Raw genomic sequence first — 23201 nt, forward strand, 5'->3', positions numbered from 1 at the left:
AATGCATACCGTAGCATGCAATGCCTGGTTGTGGACTCGAACCTTTTGGCACTTTTCATATCGTCCGCTAAGTGCTTCTTACTAAAGGCAACAAAATCTCCTAGATCTTATAAGCTGCCGTGAATAAAATATGAACAAATTATAAAAGTGCATATACAGGCAGTTATACCAACAAATATCACCACATTTGACACCTACCTAAATTTCAATATTGCCAATTTCTCTAGATATTTTAGTGACATGACCCCATAAATTAGAACACCTTGACAAACATTAACCTTGTTATTGATAGTATATGATGTATGGCGTTCTCAACTGTTGGCTGCTTACTATTTTCTCTTGTACTTACAGAGAGTTTTAATGTTGATTTACTTTACTGTGTGTGAAACCGACCACCAACTGCCCATCAAAATGACTGTAACGCGGAACTTACGTTGTTAGCAGATTTTATATTGTAAGTGCTCTTTATAGTCTGTTTTTAGTCCAAGTTTATTCTGCTTAGTCCGCCTCCGTAACTGTGAGTGGTCAGCGCTTTTTTCTTGATGGGACGACTGGAATGGGGTGCAGTCAACCTCGTGAGGCTAACTGATGAGCTGCTCGATCGATTAGTAGCGGTTCCAAGGTCAAGAAAACCGCCAACGACTGGGAGAGCGGTGTGCTTGCCAGATGTCCCTCCATACCGCATCCCAAGGCTCCACTGGCAGAGGATGACACGCCTGTTGGTCGAGCAGGGGCCCACGGGAAATACAGGCCCTGCAGCGAACTTGTGACGTCACACTAGTTGCCTTGCCAGACACACTCACAAACGCTCTGCTACGTCCAGGGGCAGGTGGGAAATCAGTATGCCAATGAAAAGGTAACCAATCAAGTCCTTCACCTTGTCAAGTATTATCGACAGCGTGAGTATATTTAAACACACAGCTACAATGTATTAAACTGCTCTGAAATGGTATATCGTTCCCCATTGGAGACTGTAAGATCTGTAGTGTCTGTGATCTATGCCACATGGCCTGTAAACCTCGTTGATGCTGGCCGGGCCCTCTCGGTCCATCTAGCGCCACAATGCAGAACTTTACTTTTTACCTTACTTTACTGCAGCTGCAGATTGCTTTTTAATTTGTGTTTTAACTACGATTTTTCTGGTATGTATGCAATTACTTTAGAATGACAACACAGCCGAAACGACATAGTATGCAAAATAAAAATGAAAAGAAAATTAATAATGGCCTATGTAGGAAACATATTTCTTTCAAAAAATTTTTATATGGTGTTGAACTGTTACCAAGCTACAGTGACACCCTCCACCTCTGACGTTAAGACATGGTAGTGATGTAGGGTGTATGTATCATTTGGCTGTATAGAACCGGCATAGTAAGTGGAAGGATGACCGATAGGATCAATGTTGGGACGTGAATGAAGCTACCCGATTTATTGATGTATCAATGTGCACCATCTAAGATGTCTGCAAGAAAGAGTGTACCATTCGCAGTCACTTAATACAGTGTAGGAACAGTAGTAATGGACCGAAGATGAGAGTCCTGCCTTATCAATGTGAACTGATTTCAAATGTAACAGAAATTGCTGCTGTCAGTGGATGCAGTACAATTTCAACCAGATTCCCAGCGATAACTATGAAAATAGTTGTATGAACTTGACGTTTAGAGTCGGGTCCTTCCCAAAAGGCCATGTGTGGCCCTAGGAGCCGCGATTTTGCAAGCCGACGAATGCACCGACAGACCATTGTTTAACTCTCATTATGTGGAGCGTGTAATTTAGAACTGAGGTGAAATTGTGGTTTTTAGAGAGCGTATTTCGTACCAAGGCTCTGACTTCTCCATTTTGGTAGCTTTAATTTGAATCAGGATGTTTATTTCGAAATTATCGATGACCGAGGTCAGAAAGTAATCAAATAAATATCGCTGAGGGGTAGAGAGGGACCTAAGCTGCAGTCATTACGATGAAAAGCAATGTAGGTGCAGAAGCAAGATATTTTAGAGTGTTCTAGCTGTATCTGGCAAAGCGTTGCTGAGACTCAGTCTGGTTAAATGGAAAAGAAACAAAAGGGAAAGCACGTCCCAATCTCCTTCTCTTCCCTGTCTCTGTCCATCTTCTCCCCCCCCCCCTCCACTGTCCACGTCCTCCTCTCTGCCTCCTCTCTATCCATCACCGTCTGCCCCCTCTCTCTGTCCATCTTACCCTCCTCCTCTCTTTCTCCATCTCCTCCTGCCACCACTGTCCATCTCTTCCTTTCCGCTCTGTGTGTCAATTTCCTCTCACCCCTCTGTTCATCAAGTTTACCCCCTCTCTCTCTCTCTCTGACCTTGAGCCTTATTTATAGTTACTGAAAATTCAGGACTTTTAGTTTGCATGTTTAATACAGCATCGTTTAAAATTTGAAGTATACCAGTCATGGGCTTTTTGAGATTTATGCCAGCAACATTTTGCTGTTACATACAAATATTCGCTCAAACGTTTGTTAGAGTAACTTTTAAAAATTTGAAGTAAATCAATAACTACTTTTTGAGATTTTCGGTAACAGTTTACCACCTTTATGTACTAGATACGTATTTATATGTTACATATGTTAAAATATATATCTTGTTGTCCGTCTAATGTTACTTAGAGTATCAAACAAAATTTTAAATAAATCTGTCCAGTATGTTTCGAGATTTTTACTCACGAATTTTCCTCTTTATATGTTACATATTTCTTTATGTATTATATTTATCATTATTTATTTATCATATGACAATACATATACAAAGATCACAAAAAAACTGCGCATCAACATTTCAGCACAGCTCTCCAGCATAAACGAACACAAATGACACCAGCTATACATGGATATCGAGGTCTTTTATGTATTTTATAACATCACTCGTCGCTGTCAGGAAATCTTCGAAAGGGCCCTTGTTGGCATGTACGGGACGTGTCGACACAACATGAGCAACTGTCCGTCTTTCCTCACCAGAGTCACACGATGCTGATGAAGGTTTGCCCCACTTGTATAGAGTGTCTGCACATCATCCATGGGCCATCTGGATGCGGTTCAAGGTAGTCCAAATTGTCTGAGGCTGTCGAATCCCGGGGGCTTCTTCTGGATTCAAGGCAGCTTTAAGCATTGTGGGAAACAGTTTTTTTTACCAGCGGAATTTCCATTCGTCGATGCTATTGAATTCAGTTTGCATGAGAGCCCTGGCTGTGATGAGCGTGGTACATCTTGATTTTAGTCTTTTTCGCTCCATTATTGGAAGGTCGGTGTTACTAGCAATCTTCCGTTATTCACTCAGTAGCGCGAATGCGGATGGCCTCATTAAGTTCTACGCCTGTCGTTCTACGTGTGGACTGTTAAGCCAGACAGGTGTACAGTAATCTGCTGCTGAATATACCAATCTGAGTGCTGATAACCGGAGAGTATGAGAGTTTGAAAAACTTTTTTTTTACTTTGATAGCTGATCTTTATAGATTTTTATGAGCTGTACCAGATCTAGCCTTAGTTTTTTTGTATCACCCACAGTTTTCGACCAATATGCTTTTTATTATATAGTATAAAAATCCTATGCTACATGGTAAACAGGGAAATTAATGAAACGCTTTGTTACAACATAAGCATGGTTTGTATTTACAGTAAGCTACTTAAAACAATGATATGTGTTAATACAGGTATCACTTGTCAGCTGGAACTGGTTTGTATTTTCTTTCTGTTTTTTTCTTTGAAGCTTCTTGTGTAGCTTTTTCTACGATGAGTCACTTGCTGAACTTCTCGGTGACATGACGAACAGTAGTCCCCCATCATGTTGGTGTTCCAGCGGCCTTGGTAGTGTTTTTCCATCACTTTAATATACTGGTGAAAACGCTCTCCATGCTCCTCACTTACATCTCCCATATTGTCCTGGAAGTAATCAACGTGACTGTTCAGAAAGTGAACTTTCAGGCTCATTAAACCTCTTCAGGCTTTTAAACTTATTTAATATTGTAGCTATAATAGAAACATATTTTGGGTCTTTTTCAGTTCCTAAGAACTTTGTTACGATTTGCTTGAATGATATCCAAGCTTCTTTCTCATTTAAGGTCACTGTGGATTCAAAGTTAACATCAAACATCAATTTTCTAATGTCAGGTGTGACAAAGACGCCTTCTTTTGGTTTAGCTTCTAAAAGGTGTGGAAACTTTGCCATAGATACTTAAAACATGGTCCATCTTTAGGCGAAGCCTTTACAAACTGTTTTATTAGGCCTATATTTATATGTGGAGGTGGTAGGAGTACGTTTTTTTTTATCTACAAGGTTTTTGCGTAGAATGTTCTTCTCACCAGGTTTTAAAACTCCCTCACAGGCCAGCTCTTTCTGCTCCAGTGTTGATCCCTAGCCCTACTGTCCCATTCACACAAGAAACGTGTAAATTTCCTAAAGCCAGTTTGCTGACCAAGGAGCATGCGTGCTACTTTTAGATCGCCACATATCATCCAACCATGAGCAGAATAGCCTATTTTATTTAGCACTATTTCTAAGTTTTCATAGCTTTCTTTCATTTGTACAGAATGTCCAATAGGTATAGATGCATGCATGTTACCATTGTGTAATAAAACAGCCTATAAACTAGTTTTGGATGAATCAATAAACAGCCTCCAGTCTTCCTTTTTGTATTTAGTGCCAAACTCATTCATCAGACCGGGAATATCTGAGCAGTACACTAAATCACCTTCTTGTTGAAAAAACTTGGAAAATTGCTGCTCTCTCTTTCTATACATGTATATGCTGGCTCCAACTGCCAATAAGTTATTTTCTTCTAATCTAGAGCCAAGCAATTCAGCTTTTTCTTTCGTTAAGCCCAGATCGCTAATCAAATCGTTAAGCTCGGTCTGAGTAAACAATTTGGGCTCTAGACTTTCTGTGTTAGAATGGAATTCGTCATAATCTGGTTCATGTAAATGAGAATGTACATCACAAAATACTTCTGTTGGAATAGAATTTAAATCATCTGGCGGTTCAGGAATAGGCATCCTGGTAGGATGGCGGACGGAAGGTTAGGGTAGCTTATTACCTTCTTGTTTTTCGAATTATGACTAATAATACCAACACTGCAAAAGTAGCAATTATTGGTATGATTTCTTGGCTCACTCCACGTCATAGGAACAGCAAATGCAAAGGCTTTTTTCTCATATATATATAATCAATGTAAATACTGTGTGCGAATAAGCGGTGTGTGTGAGTGGTGTGCGCGTCTGTGAGTGAGTGATTCAATAACTATCAGAGGCTGGCTGAGATGGTCCAAATAAAGGAAAAAAAATCCACATGATCTGCATGTTTAGCTCGTGTTACAGCATTCTTCTGGTGAAGTTTCGTGGGAACTGTGATGAATTGTTGAGACTCATTGCTGCAATTCTCTGTAATGTACTCATTATGGGAGACTTCTTCGCCGTGCCAAGCAAAGAATCGAGTCCACGTCTAGGATTGATTCAAAGAAAAAAGAAAGACGAAAGTTAAGTTCTCTGCTGCGGTGTTGAAAGAACATACTGAATGTAGACGAAGCAAAGTTGCTGGATACTCTATTGGAAAACGTTTCACTTGAATAAGAAAATTGTTCTCAAACGATTGCTGGGAAACTATTGGTTAAAAGCATTTGATTATATCAAATTGTAAGTGTTGCATCACACCCTGACGATGAAGTGGTTATTTTTTCATTATTGGTCCTATTTATTACGATACTTCATAGCTGAGTAACTCATTGCCCTTTCTTTGAAGAATTTACAGTGAATTAAGAGTGCTAATCGCGATTGATAATCTGAAGAAAGTAGAAACTGGCAGTCTGAAATTGTTGTCATATTGCGAAATGCATCCCTCAGCCATCTGCAAAAGTACTTTGGAATCTCTCTATTTATCTTCAACAATATTTTGAAATCTCTGTATTTATCTTCAAAAAATTTCTAAATGCGTTTGAAGAATGTCGTACCCACGTCTTTATGATCTTTAAAGACCTAAATTTTTTTCCCGCCAGTGAAATCATCAAGATCTATTGGGTACTTTCCATTGACGTAGAATCATGATATTTGGGAAGAACCACAGTAAAAGCAAAGAAATAAAAGAAAATCTGAAAATTGTTAAATTGTAATTATTACATCTTTTTGCCGTCATAACATACATTGCATTCATCATCCATCAAAAGCATAACAGACGTACATTACTGCATGCAACATAAAATGTAAGTTTTAGTCATGTTTTAGTAACTAAATAAAAAACATTTTATGAAATTTTCTGTGTCTACATGTAGTAACTGAAGTTCCATACTCGTTTCTTTTTGTATGTCAAGGCTAGTCTGAGGAACTACTGTAGACATTTCGATTCGGTCTCCCGGGATTGACATCTTCCTAGTCTCTATAGCGAAAACAGATAAAAATAGTTGAGATTCTGGGCAGCGCGGATTGGCCACATGGTTAGAGGCGCGTCATGTCACCGATTGCGCGGCCACTTCAGCCGGAGGTTCGAGTCCTCCCTCGGGCATGGGCGTGTGTGTTGTTCTTAGTGTAACTTAGTTTAAGTAGTGTGTAAGTCTAGGGACCGATGACCTCAGCACTTTGGTCCCTTAGGACTTCTCACATTTTGAACATTTTGATTTTCTGGGTTCCCAGAATGGATGAACTACACTACTGGCCATTAAAATTGCTAGACCACGAAGATGACGTGCTATAGACGCGAAATTTAACCGACAAGAAGAAGATGCTGTGATGTGCAAATGATAAGCTTTTCAGAGCATTCACACAAGGTTGGCGCCGATGGCGATACCTACAACCTGCTGACATGAGGAAAGTTTCCAACCGATTTCTCATACACAAACAGCAGTTGATCGGCGTTGCCTGGTGAAACGTTGTTGTGATGCCTCGTGTAAGGAGGAGAAATGCGTACCATCACATTTCCGACTTTGATAAAGGTCGGATTGTAGCCTATCGCGATTGCGGTTTATCGTACCGCGACATTGCTGCTCGCGTTGGTCGAGATCCAATGACTGTTAGCAGAATATGGAATCGGTGGGTTCAGGAGGCTAATACGGAACGCCGTGCTGGATCCCAACGGCCTCGTATCACCAGCTGTCGAGATGACAGGCATCTTATCCGCATGGCTGTAACAGATCGTGCAGCCACGTCTCGATCCCTGAGTCAACAGATGCGGACGTTTGCAAGACAACAACCATCTGCACGAACAGTTCGACGACGTTTGCAGCAGCATGGACTATCAGCTCGGAGACCACAGCTGCGGTTACTCTTGACGTTGCATCACAGACAGGAGCGCCTGCGATGGTGTACTCAACGACTAACCTGGGTGCACGAATGGCAAACCGTCATTTTCTCGGATGAATCCCGGTTCTGTTTACAGCATCATGATGGTCGCATCCGTGTTTGGCGACATCGCGGTGAACGCACATTGGAAGCGTGTATTCGTCATCGCCATACTGGCGTATCACCAGGCGTGATGGTTTGGAGTACCATTGGTTACACGTCTGGGTCACCTCTTGTTCGAGGTGACGGCACTTTGAACAGTGGACATTACATTTCAGATGTGTTACGTCCCATGGCTCGACCCTTCATTCGATCCCTGCGAAACCCGACATTTTAGTAGGATAATGCACGACTGCATGTTGCAGGTCCTGTACTGGCCTTTCTGGATACAGAAAATGTTCGACTTCTGCCCAGGCCAGTACATTCTCCAGATCTCTCACCAACTGAAAACGTCTGTTCAATGGTGGGCGAGCAACTCGGTCGTCACAATACGCCAGTAGCTACTCTTGATGAACTGTGGTATAGTGTTGAAGCTGCAAGGGCAGCTGTACCTGTACACGCCATCCACGCTCTGTTTGACTCAATGCCTAGGCGTATCAAGGCCGTTATTACGGCCAGAGGTGGTTGTTTTGGGTACTGATATCTCAGGATCTATGCACCCAAATTGCGTGAAAACGGTGGCCGTGCGGTTCTAGGCGCTACAGTCTGGAACCGCGATACCGCTACGGTCGCAGGTTCGAATCCTGCCTCGGGCATGGATGTGTGTGATGCCCTTAGGTTAGTTAGGTTTAAGTAGTTCTAAGTTCTAGGGGACTGATGACCTCAGTAGTTGAGTCCCATAGTGCTCAGAGCCATTTGCGTGAAAATGCAATCACATGTCAGTTCTAGTATAATATATTTGTTCAATGAATACCCGTTTATCATCTGCATTTCTTCTTTGTATATAAATTTTAATGGCCAGTAGTATAAAAAGCCAAATAATCAAACCAGATGGATCGGAGGGAGCTAGGGAAAAATGTTGGGTAGTTTTCACACAATGGACCAGTGGTGTTTGTTGTAGGATTCTAGTACGAATCGTTTGCGAGGTATCGTATTTTGAAAAGTTCCCACACAGCCACTTGTATAATACCTGTGGTAGCAAAGACCAAAGAACAACACAAGTGAATACACTAGTTATGTAGATTCTGAACAGAAACGAGACAATTGACCATCACAGGTTGTGTTCAAAATAAACACCGACAGCAGTAATGCACGCTTCCAGTCTGGTATGAAGGACCGCTGCACAAGTGCTAGCATTTCAGCGGAGATGTCCGAGAAGGATGCAGTAATATGTCGTTGCATATCATCGTGTGTAGTCGGTATGTCCTTGCAGACAGCATCTTTCAGCTTTCCCCACAGAAAAAAGTCTGCCGGAGTCATATCCGGGGAACGGTGCGGCGAAGATACGGGTCATGTGCCTCCAATAGAACGATTTGGAAACAATTCGTGAAGACTTGTTGTAGTACTTCGTGCGCTATGGGCTGGACGGCCATCGTGTTGTTACCACAAGTTCCTCCTGATCTATAGAGGAACGTCATTTAGCATCGTTGGAAGATAGTCGTTTAGCAGACTGTGGTAATTGAGCTGATTTCTCACTGTCCCACAGCTCACGTTTGCACTCCATGGACGCTGACATTCCACCTGACGAATCCAATGGGGACTGTCAACAGACCAGTATATCACGATTCGACGGATTACCTGGTCACGATAGGTAAATGTAGTTTCTCACTAAACAAGATACATGGTATATCTGGAATACACTGTCTTAAAGCCCATGTACAGAAGTTAACACGATTCCCAAATTGTTTCTATGTAGCTCTTGGTGGAAAATGATGTGATAGAGATGAAACCTCTGTCAGTGGGGAATGCGTATGACATTTGCCTGACTCATTGCACTTTCTCCTGTGATTGCGCGGGAGCTAAAGTGCTGGTCAAGTGCAACAGTAGCAAGAACATTAATTTCCTCCTCCTCTGTCGTCACTTGTTTCCTCCTGTTAAGTTGTCTAGGTGTTACACTGCCACTTTCAAGTAACTAGTTGAAGAGCGTGACAAATAACTGCCAAGATGGTTGACGTGTTTCGAGATATCCTGCCGCATACGACATACAAGAACGAAATGCATTATTTCCACATCCTCCATACACCATGAGCACGTCGGCTTTTTCTGCAATTAGTAAATCGCATCGTCTGTTCTCGACCTACTACTCGGACTGTCTCACACCAACTGACTAACAAGTCACAAAGCACTCCAGGAAAAAACAATCACACTGTAAACATACATAACACCATCGTTCCTAGCAACTAGGCAGGCTGAATGGCACAAATCTGTGTCGGTGTGGAAACTTTTCAAAATACGATATCTCTTAGACGACTCAGAGTAGGAACCTGCAATAAACGCCACTGACATTCTAATTTGTCCTATTTTCAGTTTGTTAATTTCAATAGGCATTGCTTCATTTAAAAAATTACATGTTTGCACGTAAAATACATCTTTTAAGTATTATTACAATCTTTTTATTGGCTAACAATACGATACCCTGATTACCAATCTGTTTTCTGAAAACCGCACATCAATAGCACTTTATTGCAAACAAAGTTTAGGTGATTCACCCTATTGGTGTTTTGCCCTTATAGAGCGCAGTTAGACTAAACTACATGGCCAAATCCTTTTGCTGCCTTTCTTGCTGCCCGAACTTCCCTTCCCTCAACCGCTCGCTGTGTTTCTGTTTCCGGTCCTCTTTGCTGTGTTTCTGTTTCCGGTCATCTGTCCATGCTCCTTGTCGGCTCCGTGTCTCCGGCTTCATCTTGGTTGCCTTTTTGGTTGCCCATATTTCTTTCATCTTCTGGCTGTGATCTTGTTTGCGTTCTTCGGTCCATTTTACGCGTGTTCGTTAGTCACAGCGTATCTCATGCAGTTTACTTTTCTTAATGTTTCTGAAGTTTATTCTTTTGTTTATTGTGTCTGGTGTGATATTGAGTTGGTTCTGGTCGTTTTTTACCTCTGCCACCCATTTGTTCTTTCTAGTGGTTACCCAGTCAAAGATCTGTTTGGTCAGTCCGTGTGATGGCATTCTGTATAGGTGTACATAGAAGTGTAGTCTGCGTTTTCTAATCTTTTCTGTCATTGTCTCCGTATGTTTGTATACTTCCTCTGTAGTATTTTCCGCTCTACTTTTTCTAGTTGTCTGATACGTGTATGGTTTAAATGGCTCTAAGCACTATGGGACTTAACATGTGAGGTCATCAGTCCCCTAGACTTAGAACTACTTAAACCTAACTAACCTAAGGACATGACACATATCCATGCCCGAGGCAGGATTCTAACCTGCGACCGTAGCAGCAGCGAGGTTACAGACTGAAGGGCCTAGAACCGCTCGGCCACAGCGGCCGGCGATACATGTATGCCCTAGGATTAGTGTGGTCTCTGCTGCATACAGTGCTTCGGGGAGCACCACCGTGTCGTAGTGGCGTAATTTGGCTTTTTGTGAGATAGACTTCTTGTTGTAATAATTCCACACTTCTCTGTTTGCCTCGTCCAGTTTAGTTTTTCTTTCTTCGCTTGAGTCTCTGTTATGTCAGCTCATTTGTAGTGTTTCACCGAGGTACTTGAAGTTTGCCGTTTTGTAAATCGTGCCTTACTTTGTGTTCAGAGGTGAGAGTTCCTTTGTGCTCATAAACTGTGTCTTTTCGTAAGAGATCTGTTGTCCAGTTTTGGAAGCGATTTCGTGTAGTTTTTCAATAGCTTCTTTTTTTTCTTTTATATAAGTGCCTGAGTACTACTAGCACTTGATCATTGTTCCTCTATAAATTTTATCTCTTTGTTTCTATGACAAAAGCACTATGATCTTTCTCGTACATCGTTAAACTGCCTAGAATTTTCCCTAATTAAACGTCATATTACTCCAGACAAATGCCAAGATACAGAGCTTCAAAGAAACGTCAGTTTACTCCGATCGTTAAAAAACTGCAAAAGGACCCGATTCTAGCATTATTATTTTAACTGCACAGCTTTTCTTAAAGAATACTGGTAGGTGCGTCTAGTAGCTAACGCTTAACTTCTAGAATCGTTTCTTGCCACTGTACCTGCGCAAGGATTATTAGTTTAAACAAAACAGTTACCCTCTCATATTATGACCTTTCTGAAGACCGAAACTCTCCTGTGTAAGACTCAATATAATTTTGCAAACAAGGATCGCGTGAAACCCAGCCTGCTGTGTTTATCGACAAGACCCGAAAGGCATTGAAATACCATGACGACGCCCTGTTCCTTGACAGCTAGTATGTGTTCGATACAGTTCCTCGCTGTCACATCGTGAACAAAATATGAGCGTACGGAACATCTGTGACTGCTTTGAAGAGTTTCTAGCAAACAGAATACATATGTCATTTTCAAAGGACTGAAATCTTCAGACGTAATAACTACCTGCTTACCCCAACGACTCTATAGGACCACTAGTGATCATAATGTATGTAAGTGGCCTAGGGGACTTAGGGAGCCCCACGCAGCTATTCGTGTATGATGTTCTTGTATATAAAGAAGTCACAAAGCTAGAACAGTAGTGAATTGGAAGATGACCTGCAGAGTATCAAGTTTTACGTAGGAATTGGAGGTTTATCCCCAGCACAGACAACTGTAGTGACGTGTGGCTGATAAAATGTGGAGCGACCCGTTTTTGCATAATTTCAGGATTGCAAAACAATCACTCGAAATAAATATCCATTAACTATTGGGAGTATGGATACGGAGTGATACGACCTGTAACGAGCACGTAAAACTAATCGTAGGAAAAGCATGTGAGACAGGGTCAGGAAGTATATCCATCGACGAAGCAGACGTCTACCTTCGTTTGACGGCTACTTCGGTATTTCTCGTCAGAGTATAAATGAAAAAGGAAACAGAAAAGTCGGAAGAAGAGCAGCACGTTTCGTCAGACATTTGCTTAATAACCTGAGACGGTCGTCCAACTCCATTGGCAGACACTACATGAAATGTTGATTTTGTAGAGCATAACTTTGCACGCTTCTGATGTTCAGTGATCGCGATATCACAGAAATAAGGTGGCAACTCGCAACTACGATCGCATCCGAACCACAGACAATTCTGTGCCACCGCTAATGCTATCCTCGGCATTCTACTGCCGTGAATTATCACTTGACAGAATCTCTCTCGTTCTCCCTCATTTTTAAAATGTTTAATTTCTATACCCATGTATGTATACCATGATTTCTTGTGTATTATACTTCTTTATTGACAGAGCGCTATCTGCCGGTCCCTTAACCATTAATTATCCACTGATTTCAGTGCTTTCTGACTTATTAAATGTGTGAGCCTTGTCGGAAGTATAATCATGTATCTCTGTGAAGCAGTATTGTATATCTTTGTAGTCGAGTCTGTAGTCGACCCTTATTAAACAGAGTTGTGCTGTCCCCTGTTGTCTTTCATTCTGATTATACTTGGTCACAATCACTGTGATAAAGTGCGAGGCCAAGGCGAATCAAACGTCCAACAGGGAAAGAATCTGGTGCTTTAGGCAATCACCAGGACAACGAGCTGAGATAGTGACGTGTTCGCCGAATGTCACGCAAGTGATCAGAGGCACAGATTTTATAAACGCATGTTCCTAGAAGGTCAACTAATATATTGCTTCTTGTCACCTATATCTGGCGAAAAGACCGTGAAGGTAAAACTAGAGACTTCATTTGTGTGGCTATATTGTCCGCAGTTTCTTTACAGTTACTGAAAGTATTTTAAATCCGTGTTTGCAACTACAAGAAAATGTGTATTTTTGTCACCAGATGCGTTTCGTTTTACATAAAACGTCACCAATGGTCTATATTTACAATATGGCTTGCTTTTAGACAGAAAAACAGTTCTTTACAAAAGATGTTGATTTTGCTTGTGGTACTTTGTGTCCGATTTTCGCTCACATCAGCAAACGCCACCCGCTTACAAGTTTTTGAGCTATTCCCCCGTTTGGCTTGACTGTTTTCCACCTGACCCCACATTGCTTTGCAGAACTGTACATCCTTCGATGATAAAAACGATACAATGATGCACCACTACTGTTTATTTGGATCCCACTCGATAAACATGTGTCTGTATGTATTTATGTGAGTAATGTTGCAAAATTAACCATTAGTATCGCCTTTCCCTTGATCTAAAAATTTTCTCTTCCTCTGTGGTTCTTCATATGTGTATAACGTCGTTTAATTATGTTAACTATGTGTTGATTTAATGTGTGCGTGAAGTGGAGGAACAGTAATGGAGATGAATAATTTGAAAATGTAAATGTTGAATAGGCATGGGAAGGGAGGACTAGGGGAAGATGATTGAATAGTGAATGCAAATTAGGGAAATGGAGAATGAGTTGGAAATCAGATGGGGAAAAGTGGTAAGGAGGAAGAACGAAGTGAAAAAGGTTGGAGGGAGAAAGAGAGTGGGAGAGATAGAGAGGGGGGGGGTGGGGGAAAGGAAAGTTTGTTTTTCCAGTATGTGAAAGGGAAAACTGAATGCGACACGATACATTATTTGTAATATGTGCAACATAAACTGTAAATCACAAACGTCAATTTCCTACGAAATACGTTATGCACAACACTCGTAACTTACGAAAATTCTCAAAAGTGTACGTTTATTCACATTGATATATATGCACTGAAATTTGGAGTATACGATTCTCTAAACGAGGGTACTAGTGCTAAAATTGTATAAAGCCCAAATGTTGATTACAACTAATGCTACCGCACAAAATACGTTTTTTCGCGGCTTACGAAAATACATAATATATCACGACACACGCACGGATTTTGATACAATCAACACGAAGACCACATTTAAATTGTATGCGAAGTTTTTGGACCTAAGTTTCCAAAGCGTATTTAACTGACCACGTGGTTTTACCCGGACACAAGGTAAATACTGAAATAGAATGAAGGCTTTCACGACCGGATGACACAGCTGCTGGTAAACCTTTCGGAATGTGAGATAGTGGTCCAAGAAACTCTTCTGTTCCTGACGTTTCGTCCAGGACTGCGCTGGACATCCTCAGAGGCACTCCTCCGCTGAGTCTTGCCGACAAAAAAAAATGATGATTGAAAAAATAGATATGAAAAAAACTTCGATTTGGAGCTCCGTTTCCGAGTTAATTAGTACTGAAGCTAGCCGATCAGGCCGTTGCGAGCGCAAATTCAAGCGGCTCGCCAGAGACGGTGTCAAGACACGCGTTCTTCATTTGGCTCTGAGCACTATGGGACTTAACATCAGAGGTCATGAGTCCCCTAGACTTAGAACTACTTAAACCTAACTAATCTAAGGACATCACACACATCCATGCCCGAGGCAGGATTGGAACCTGCGACCGTAGCAGCAGCGCGGTTCCGGACTGAAGCTCCTAGAACCGCTTGTCCACAGCGGCCGGCTCTTCAGTTGGTTCCCTAAAACCGAAAAAGAGAGCGATACAAAAATTGGACATAGGACGGTAATGAGGATTGAACCTAAGCCAAAGACTGAGCAGTCTCTTGTGGTATTATCTATGCTATGAGAACAACTGATGCTAATTGCATCTGGCGAGCCGCTTGAACTTGCGAGCATACTGCCTGGTTGGCTAATTTCGATGCTAATTAACTCTTAAACGCCGCAACGTATCGAATACTTTTCTTAACAATTATTTCTCAGTGCAACATACCCTGCAACACTCTTCTAAGCATTTCAGACAGTTTCTAACCGCACTGTATACGTAAATATATGTAAATGAACGTGAGAATTGCAAGGATTTTGTATTTAGCTGGTTCCTTGACACAATTTTGACTAGCTTGTCAAAGATGAATGCTGAAGCGATTAGGGATGCTAACATTGCATGTGAAGAAGATCGAAACTAGTCATCGTAAAAAATGAATATGTAACTCAGAGCTCGACATAAAAGATAAATTAAAATTTCAACGCAGTTAGAGAACCTGTTGTTAGTAATATGTCAGCTACAGTGAAATTGCAGATTCGAGCTCATACGGAGTTTTAACCAACAATCATTCTTTCCATGCATAATTCACAATAGGAACAGGAAAAAGGGAGAAGTGACGGTAAAACACAAAATAACCTCCACCACACATCGTAAGGTGTCTAGTGCAATGTGGTTGGAGCTGTAGAACTCATCATTCATAGCGTTGGCACGCCATGCTCAATCTCTCCTGTTCTCTTCCGTTCCCTCCAGTTTATTTATTTGGTTATTTAATTTGTTTGTTGTGAGAACTAAACTAGTCCAATGAGCAATTAAAATAATCCTGAGCTTTTAAGCTGCGCATTAGGTATGAACCTACTAGCCCCAGAATGAAATCGGAAATGCATTCTGACCCGTAATGTTGAACTGAATACACCCACCCACTCACCGACCCCCCCCCCCCCCACCACACTCACACACATTTAGAAAACTTAAACGCAGCTGAAACTGGGTTTTGCACAGCTTAAATATTGACTCAGCAAGAAACTGACCGAGAGCTGAATAAGCGTTTCCTTACAGCTTATAGCGTCCGGGAGTGGACGTGAGGATGTTCGCTCAAGCATGTAGTCATTCATTCCAAGCATTAAAGAAGAACTGAAGATGAAGATGAATACAGTTTCGTTCTAATATCTCAGCAAGAAGCTAGATCACTGCGCAGCTTATTTAGTAAGCACCGACCACTGTAACAGCAGTAGTTGACTTCCCTTTCAGGTTTCATACGTAATTCCATGCAAAGAAAATCTACTTATTGCTAATATTTTGGAATTTCAGACTTAATTCAGTAAATGGCCTTTGATAAAAAGATTTTTACAGGCCGTGATTAGATGGTTCAAATAGCTCTAAGCACGATGGGACTTAACATCTGAGGTCATCAGTCCCTTAGAACTTAGAACTACTTAAACCTAACTAGCCTACGGACATCACACACATTCATGGCCGGGGCAGGATTCGAACCTGGACCGTAGCGGTCGCGTGGTTCCGGACTGAAGCGCCTAGAACCGCTCGGCCACAACGGCCGCCACTGTGATTAGAGTCAACAAGTTGAAGCAATACGGCGGTGTAGCGACATGGCACTGTATTACATAGGAGTAACAAGGAAATGACTTGGCTTAGAGGAAAATAATTCAGAAAGGAAGTTCATTTATACAGAGTGAATCACCTAAAACTTGCACCACAAATATTGCGGAATTGGAAAGTGATACTGATGTGCGGTTTTCGCAGTATGGATTGGTAGTGAAGAGCTTAAAATTTTATCCATAAACAGACTGTAATAATACTCAGAAAATATATTTTTTGTGTAAACATGCACTTTTTAAATACAAATATGGCTATTGACATTAAAAAACTACAAGTAAGGTAAATTAGAATGTCAGTGGCGTTTGTTGCAGGTTTCTATTGCGAGTCGTTTTTTGAAAAATTTCCACACCTACAGTTGTATGCGTGTATCTGCGTAGTTGCTCGGTGCGACATTGTGATGTCTGCTTACAGCGTGCTTGCGTGTTCCTTGAGTGCACAGTGACTTGATAGTCAGCGTGACAGTCCAGGCAGTAGGTCGTGAGTGGACGTGAGCCGAAAAAGCCGACATGCTCATGATGTATGTAGAGTGTAGGCATGAATTTTCTGGAGACTAGAACTCTACTCTGTAGTAATCAGCATGGGTTTCGAAAAAGGCGATCGTGTGAAACCCAGCTCGTGCTATTCGTCCACGAGACTTAGAGAGCCATTCACGGGTTCCCAGGTAGATGCCGTGTTTCGTGACTACCGCAAGGCGTTCGATGCAGTTCCCCACAGTCGTTTAATGAACAAAGTAAGAGCATATGGACTATCAGACCAATTGTGTGATTGGATTGAAGAGTTCCTAGATAACAGAACGCAGCATGTCATTCTCAATGGATAGAAGTCTTCCGAAGTAAGAGTGATTTCAGGTGTGCCGCAGGGGAGTGTCGTAGGACCGTTGCTATTCACAATATACATAAATGACCTTGTGGATGACATCGGAAGTTCACTGAGGCTTTTTACGGACGATGCTGTAGTATATCGAGAGGTTGTAACAATGGAAAATTGTACTGCATGCAGGAGGATCTGCAACGAATTGACGCATGGTGCAGGAAATGGCAATTGAATCTTAATGTAGACAAGTGTAATGTGCTGCGAATACATAGAAAGATAGTCCCTTATCATTTAGCTACAAAATAGCAGGTCAGCAACTAGAAGCAGTTAATTCCATAAATTATCTGAGAGTAGGCATTAGGAGTGATTTAAAATGGAATGATCATATAAAGTTGATTGTCGGTAAAGCAGATGCTGGACTGAGATTTGTTGGAAGAATCCTAAGGAAATGCAATCCGAAAACAAAGGAAGTAGGTTACAGTACACTTGTTCGCCCAATGCTTGAATATTGCTCACCAGTATGGGATTCGTACCAGATAGGGTTAATAGAAGAGATAGAGCAGATCCAACGAAGAGACCATGAGGATAAAATCAGAGAGATTAGAGCCCACACAGAGGCACACCAACAATCTTTCTTTCCACGAACAATACGAGACTGGAATAGAAGGGAGAACCGATAGAGGTACTCAAAGTACCCTCCACCACACACCGTCAGGTGGCTTGCGGAGTATGGATGTACATGTAGATGTAGAATGCAGTTCGTTGCTGTATGGTGAAAATGGCAAAACATCCCAATAAACGTCAACCATGTCCGCAATTATTTATCAAGCTTTTCAACCAGTTACGTGAAAATGGTAGTGTAACACCCAGACAACGTAAAAAAAGGAAACAAGTGACGACAGAAGAGGGAGAAATCAATGTTATTGCAGCTGTTGAAGTTGTACCGTACGTTAGCCCCCGAACAGTCGCACGAGAAAGTGACATGACTCAGACAAGTGTTCTGTGCATTCTCCATGGGCATAGGTTCCATGCCTATAACATCTATCCCTATCACGAGCTGCATGGAAGAATTATGAAAATCGTGTCACCCTCAGTACATGGCCATTAATCCAGGATACTCCAAAAGTATTATGTCTTCTTGTTTAGTGACGAAGCCACACTTACCATACGTGGCCAGGTAAACCTCCGAAACATGCAGTACTGGTCTGTTGATAATCCCCGTTGGCTTCGTCAGGGGGAACGTAACGTCCACCGAGCGTAAACCAATCAACCATTAGTTCATAAACTTTTTTTTTTCAAAGACGGAACACTAAACGGACACAAACATCTCACCCTTCCAACAGGCTATATTCCACGGGTGCTAGATGACGTTCCTCTGCAGATAGGAGGAACCAATGGTTCCAACACGATGGCTGTCCAGCCCATAGTGCACGAATTACTGCAGCATGTCTTCATGAATTGATGTAAATCGTTGTATTGGAGACAAGGGAGCTGTATCTCGGCCCACCCGTTTCCCGATTTGACGCCTGTAGACTTTTTTCTGTGGGGAAAGCTGAAAGACGCTGTCTACAAGGACTACCAGATGCAACCGATGATATGCAACGACGTACACTACTGGTCACTGAAATTGCTACACCACGACGATGGCGTACTACAGACGCGAAATTTAACCGACAGGAAGAAGATGCTGTGATACGCAAATGATTAGCTTTTCAGAGCACTCACACAAGGTTGGCGCCGGTGCCGACACCTACAAAGTGTTGACATTAGCAACGTTTCCAACCGATTACTCATACACAAACAGCAGTTGACCAGCGTTGCCTGGTGAAACGTTATTGTGATACCTGTTTTGAACATTTTGAGATTCTGGGTTCCCAGGATGAATGAACTACACTATTGGCCGTTAAAATTGCTAGACCACGAAGATGACGTGCTACCGACGCGAAATTTAACCGACAAGAAGAAGATGCTGTGATGTGCAAATGATAAGCTTTTCAGAGCATTCACACAAGGTTGGCGCCGGTGGCGACACCTACAACCTGCTGACATGAGGAAAGTTTCGAACCGATTTCTCATACACAAACAGCAGTTGATCGGCGTTGCCTGGTGAAACGTTGTTGTGATGCCTCGTGTAAGGAGGAGAAATGCGTACCATTACGCTTCCGACTTTGATAAAGGTCGAATAGTAGCCTATCGCGATTGCGGTTTATCGTATCGCGACATTGCTGCTCGCGTTGGTCGAGATACAACGACTGTTAGCAGAATATGGAATCGGTGGGTTCAGGAGGGTAATACGGAACGCCGTGCTGGATACCAACGACCTCGTATCACTAGCACTCGAGATGACAGGCATCTTATCCGCATGGCTGTAACGGATCGTGCAGCCACGTCTCGATCCCTGAGTCAACAGATGCGGACGTTTGCAAGACAACAACCATCTGCACGAACAGTTCGACGACGTTTGCAGCAGCATGGACTATCAGCTCGGAGACCGTGGCTGCGGTTACCCTTGACGCTGCATCACAGACAGGAGCGCTCGCGATGGTCTACTCAACGACGAACCTGGGTGCACGAATGACAAAACGTCATTTTTTCAGATGAATCCAGCATCATGATGGTCGCATCCGTGTTTGGCGACATCGCGGTGAACGCACATTCAAAGTGTGTTCGTCATCGCCATACTGGCGTATCACCCGGCGTGATGGTATGGGGTGCCATTGGTTACACGTCTCGGTCACCTCTTGTTCGCATTGACGGCACTTTGAACAGTGGACGTTACATTTCAGATGTGTTACGACCCATGGCTCTACCCTTCATTCGATCCCTGCGAATCCCTGCATTTCAGCAGGATAATGCACGACCGCATGTTGCAGGTCCTGTACGGGCCTTTCTGGATACAGAAAATATTCAACCGCAGCCCTGGCCAGCACATTCCCCAGATGTCTCACCACTTGAAAATGTCTGGTCAATGGTGGCCGAGCAAGTGGCTCGTCAAAATACGCCAGTCACTAGTCTTGATGAACTGTGGTATCGTGTTGGAGCTGCCTGGGCAGCTGTACGTGTATACGCCATCCAAGCTCTGTTTGACTGAATGCCCAGGCGTATCAAGGCCGTTATTACGGCCAGAGGTGGTTGTTCTGGGTACTGTTTTCTCACGATGTATGCACCCAAATTGCGTGAAAATGTAATCACACGTCAGTTCTAGTATAATATATTTGTCCAATGAATACCCGTCTATCATGTGCATTTCTTCTTGGTGTAGCAATTTTAATGGCCAGTAGTATAGGAGACACCAGCGCAACAGCCTACACAAAGACCGAAAACTAACATAGGAGATCAGTGTGACCACCTTTACCTGGTTTAACAGTAAAAGCTTGTTCACAGGTACAATTGAGTGGTAGCGAACGTTGGCGAACTGACTGCGAATGGCCGTTCGGTCGTGTTCGCCTCCGTTCGCTGCAGTGTGTTCAGGGGATTTGAAGTCTGTGGTTTGTCCTGCAGGCCTGCGGCCGGCGACGCCGCCGGAGGAGCGCGACAAGCGGCGCGTGGTGAGCGTCGCCAACACGGAGCTGCTGTTCAGCCTGTTCCGCAGCGTCGAGCAGCTGGACCAGCCCGCCGCCAGGGTCGCGCGCAGGGGCAGGTGCGTTGCACGCAGCACACCACGTGCACTCTGCACCCGACCAGGAGCACTTCTCTGTTGTTTGGAACACTGTGTTGGCGCCCCTCCTGAGAAACTGAAGACTGCCAGAAGGCCTAGCTCTAGGCGGTATGTTAGCTTCTGCCCGTCTTTCACTAACTCCCTGGCAGGAAGAGAGCGGGATAATGCTAATCCTCTCCTGTATGTAATTCTGTTATCTCTCCGTGCATTTGAGAAATTTGAGTTGGAATCTACATTTCTTATTTTCTCTGTTCTATTAATAACTTTTCCTTATTCTCACTGGGATGGTGTGATGACAAATCTGGCATTTACCCCACGTACTGAGGGAAAATCAGAAAAACCTCAGTCAGGTTCATGTCTTGTAATAAATTTCTTCTTTTACCTATACAAATTCTGATTGTATTCTCCTCATCACATTTACCATCTTCTATGAGGTGTTTCAGAAGCCATACATTGCTACTGGTGCTATTTGTGTCTTGTTCGATAGAATACACTCAGGTGACCAAGGTCGTGGGATACCGATATGTACTTATACAGATGGTGGTTGTATTGAGCATGTAAGGTACAAAAGGACATTCCATTGGTGGAGCTGTTGTCTGTAGTCAGGTAACTTACCTAAAAAGGTTTCCGACGTTATTATGTCCACACGATGGGAATTAACAAACTACGAACGTGAAATGGTAGTTGGAGGCAGACGCATAGGACATTCCATTTCGGAAGTCATTAGGGAATTCAATATTCCGAGATTAACAGTGTCAAGAGTGTCCTAGAATACCAAATTTCAGGCATTACCTCTCAACAGAGACACGGCAGTGTCTAACACACAATCACTGCGCACTATAATCGCTAAAATCAATGTGGGAAGTACGGCGCACGCATCCGTTACGACGGTGCTGCGACATTCGTCTTTAATAGGATATAACAGCAAATGGCCGACGCTGGTGCCTTTGCTAACAGCGCGACATCACTGCAGCGCCTCTCCTGGGCTCGTAACCGTATCAATTGGACCCTAGACGACTGAAAAAACGTAGCCAGGTCAGATGAGCCCCGATTTCTGTAGATAAGGGCTGATGGTAGAGTATGAGTGTGGCGCAGACCCTACGAAGCCACGGACCCAAGTTATCAACAAGGCACTGTGCAAACTGGTGTGGACTGTTTTTACATGAAATGGACGGGACCTCTGGTTCAGCTGAATCAACTAAGAATATTTTTAGCCATTCATGAACGACACGTTCCCAAACAATGATGGAATTTCTATGGATGGCAGTGAGCCACTTCATCGAGCCACAATTCCTCACGATTGGTTTCAAGAACATTCTGGACTGTTCGAGCGAATGATTTGGCCACCAGGATCGCCCAACATAAATCCCGTCGAACATTTATGGGGCATAATCGAGAGGTCAGTTCGCGCACAAAATCCTGCACCGGCAACACTTTCCCAATTATGGACGGCTGAAGGGCAACATGGCTCAGTATTTCTGCAGGGGCCGGCCGTTGTGGCCGAGCGGTTCTAAGAGCTTCAGTCCGGAACCGCGCTTTTGCTACGATCGCAGGTTCGAATCCTGCCTCGGGCATGAATGTGTGTGCTGTCCTTAGGTTAGTTAGGTTTAAGTAGTTCTAAGTCTAGGGGACTGATGACCTCAGATGTTAAGTCCCATAGTGGTCAGAGCCATTTGAATCATTTCTGCAGGGGACTTCCAACGGCTCATTCAGTCAATGCCACCGAGCAAAGGGATGTCCGTCAACATGATATAGTAGGTATCCCATGACTTTCGTCACCTAGGTGTAGACCAGCTCATACAAAAAAGTGGATGTAGCAATGCCTGGGATATGAATTGCAATGGTCAATTTTGAAAGAATATACCGATGGCTCCTGTTGCTCACTAACAGTCTGTAGGTGGTTTTCGAATATGTGCAAGTCCCAAGTCCCGCGAATAACTGCTTGCTTCTTTGCCCCCTCGCTACAACTGCTCTAAGTGCACGTTATGACTTTGACGTGACTGCTTCTGGCACTCAGTATTTCTGAATGGTCACTGCAGTGGGTACGGAGTAGTTGGTGATGTTGGCGTGTGTGTGTGTGGCAGGCCGAAGAAGGTGGCGGCGACGTCGTGGCGGCTGCCGCGCGAGGAGGACCCGTGCCTGGTGAGCGCCGTCGCGGACCCCATCCTGCCGCTGATCCGCGGCCACGCCGGCGGCCAGCACCAGGTACTCGCACACAGCGCTTCCTCACTGCTGCTCCACTGCCTAACTCACGTCTGTATATGTGTAGCGCTAGCTACATGACAGAACTCTTTCATCTTGTGTGCAAGATGTATGAGACAGGCGAAATACCCTCAGGCATCAAGAAG

At 43.2% G+C, this 23201-nt stretch overlaps 1 protein-coding gene across 1 annotated transcript in view; it reads left to right on the forward strand.

Annotated features, from left to right (window-relative positions):
* The window catches only part of LOC126176276 (uncharacterized), a 71973-nt gene that overhangs the window by 21247 nt on the left and 27525 nt on the right, over nucleotides 1–23201 (forward strand). Inside the window, exons 2-3 of the mRNA XM_049923425.1 lie at nucleotides 20658–20835; nucleotides 22938–23058. Coding sequence (XP_049779382.1) covers nucleotides 20658–20835; nucleotides 22938–23058 — 299 coding nt within the window. The remainder of the gene's footprint in view (nucleotides 1–20657; nucleotides 20836–22937; nucleotides 23059–23201) is intronic.

Source organism: Schistocerca cancellata, chromosome 3, assembly GCF_023864275.1.
Source record: "Schistocerca cancellata isolate TAMUIC-IGC-003103 chromosome 3, iqSchCanc2.1, whole genome shotgun sequence".
In the NCBI taxonomy this organism is placed as follows: domain Eukaryota; kingdom Metazoa; phylum Arthropoda; class Insecta; order Orthoptera; family Acrididae; genus Schistocerca; species Schistocerca cancellata.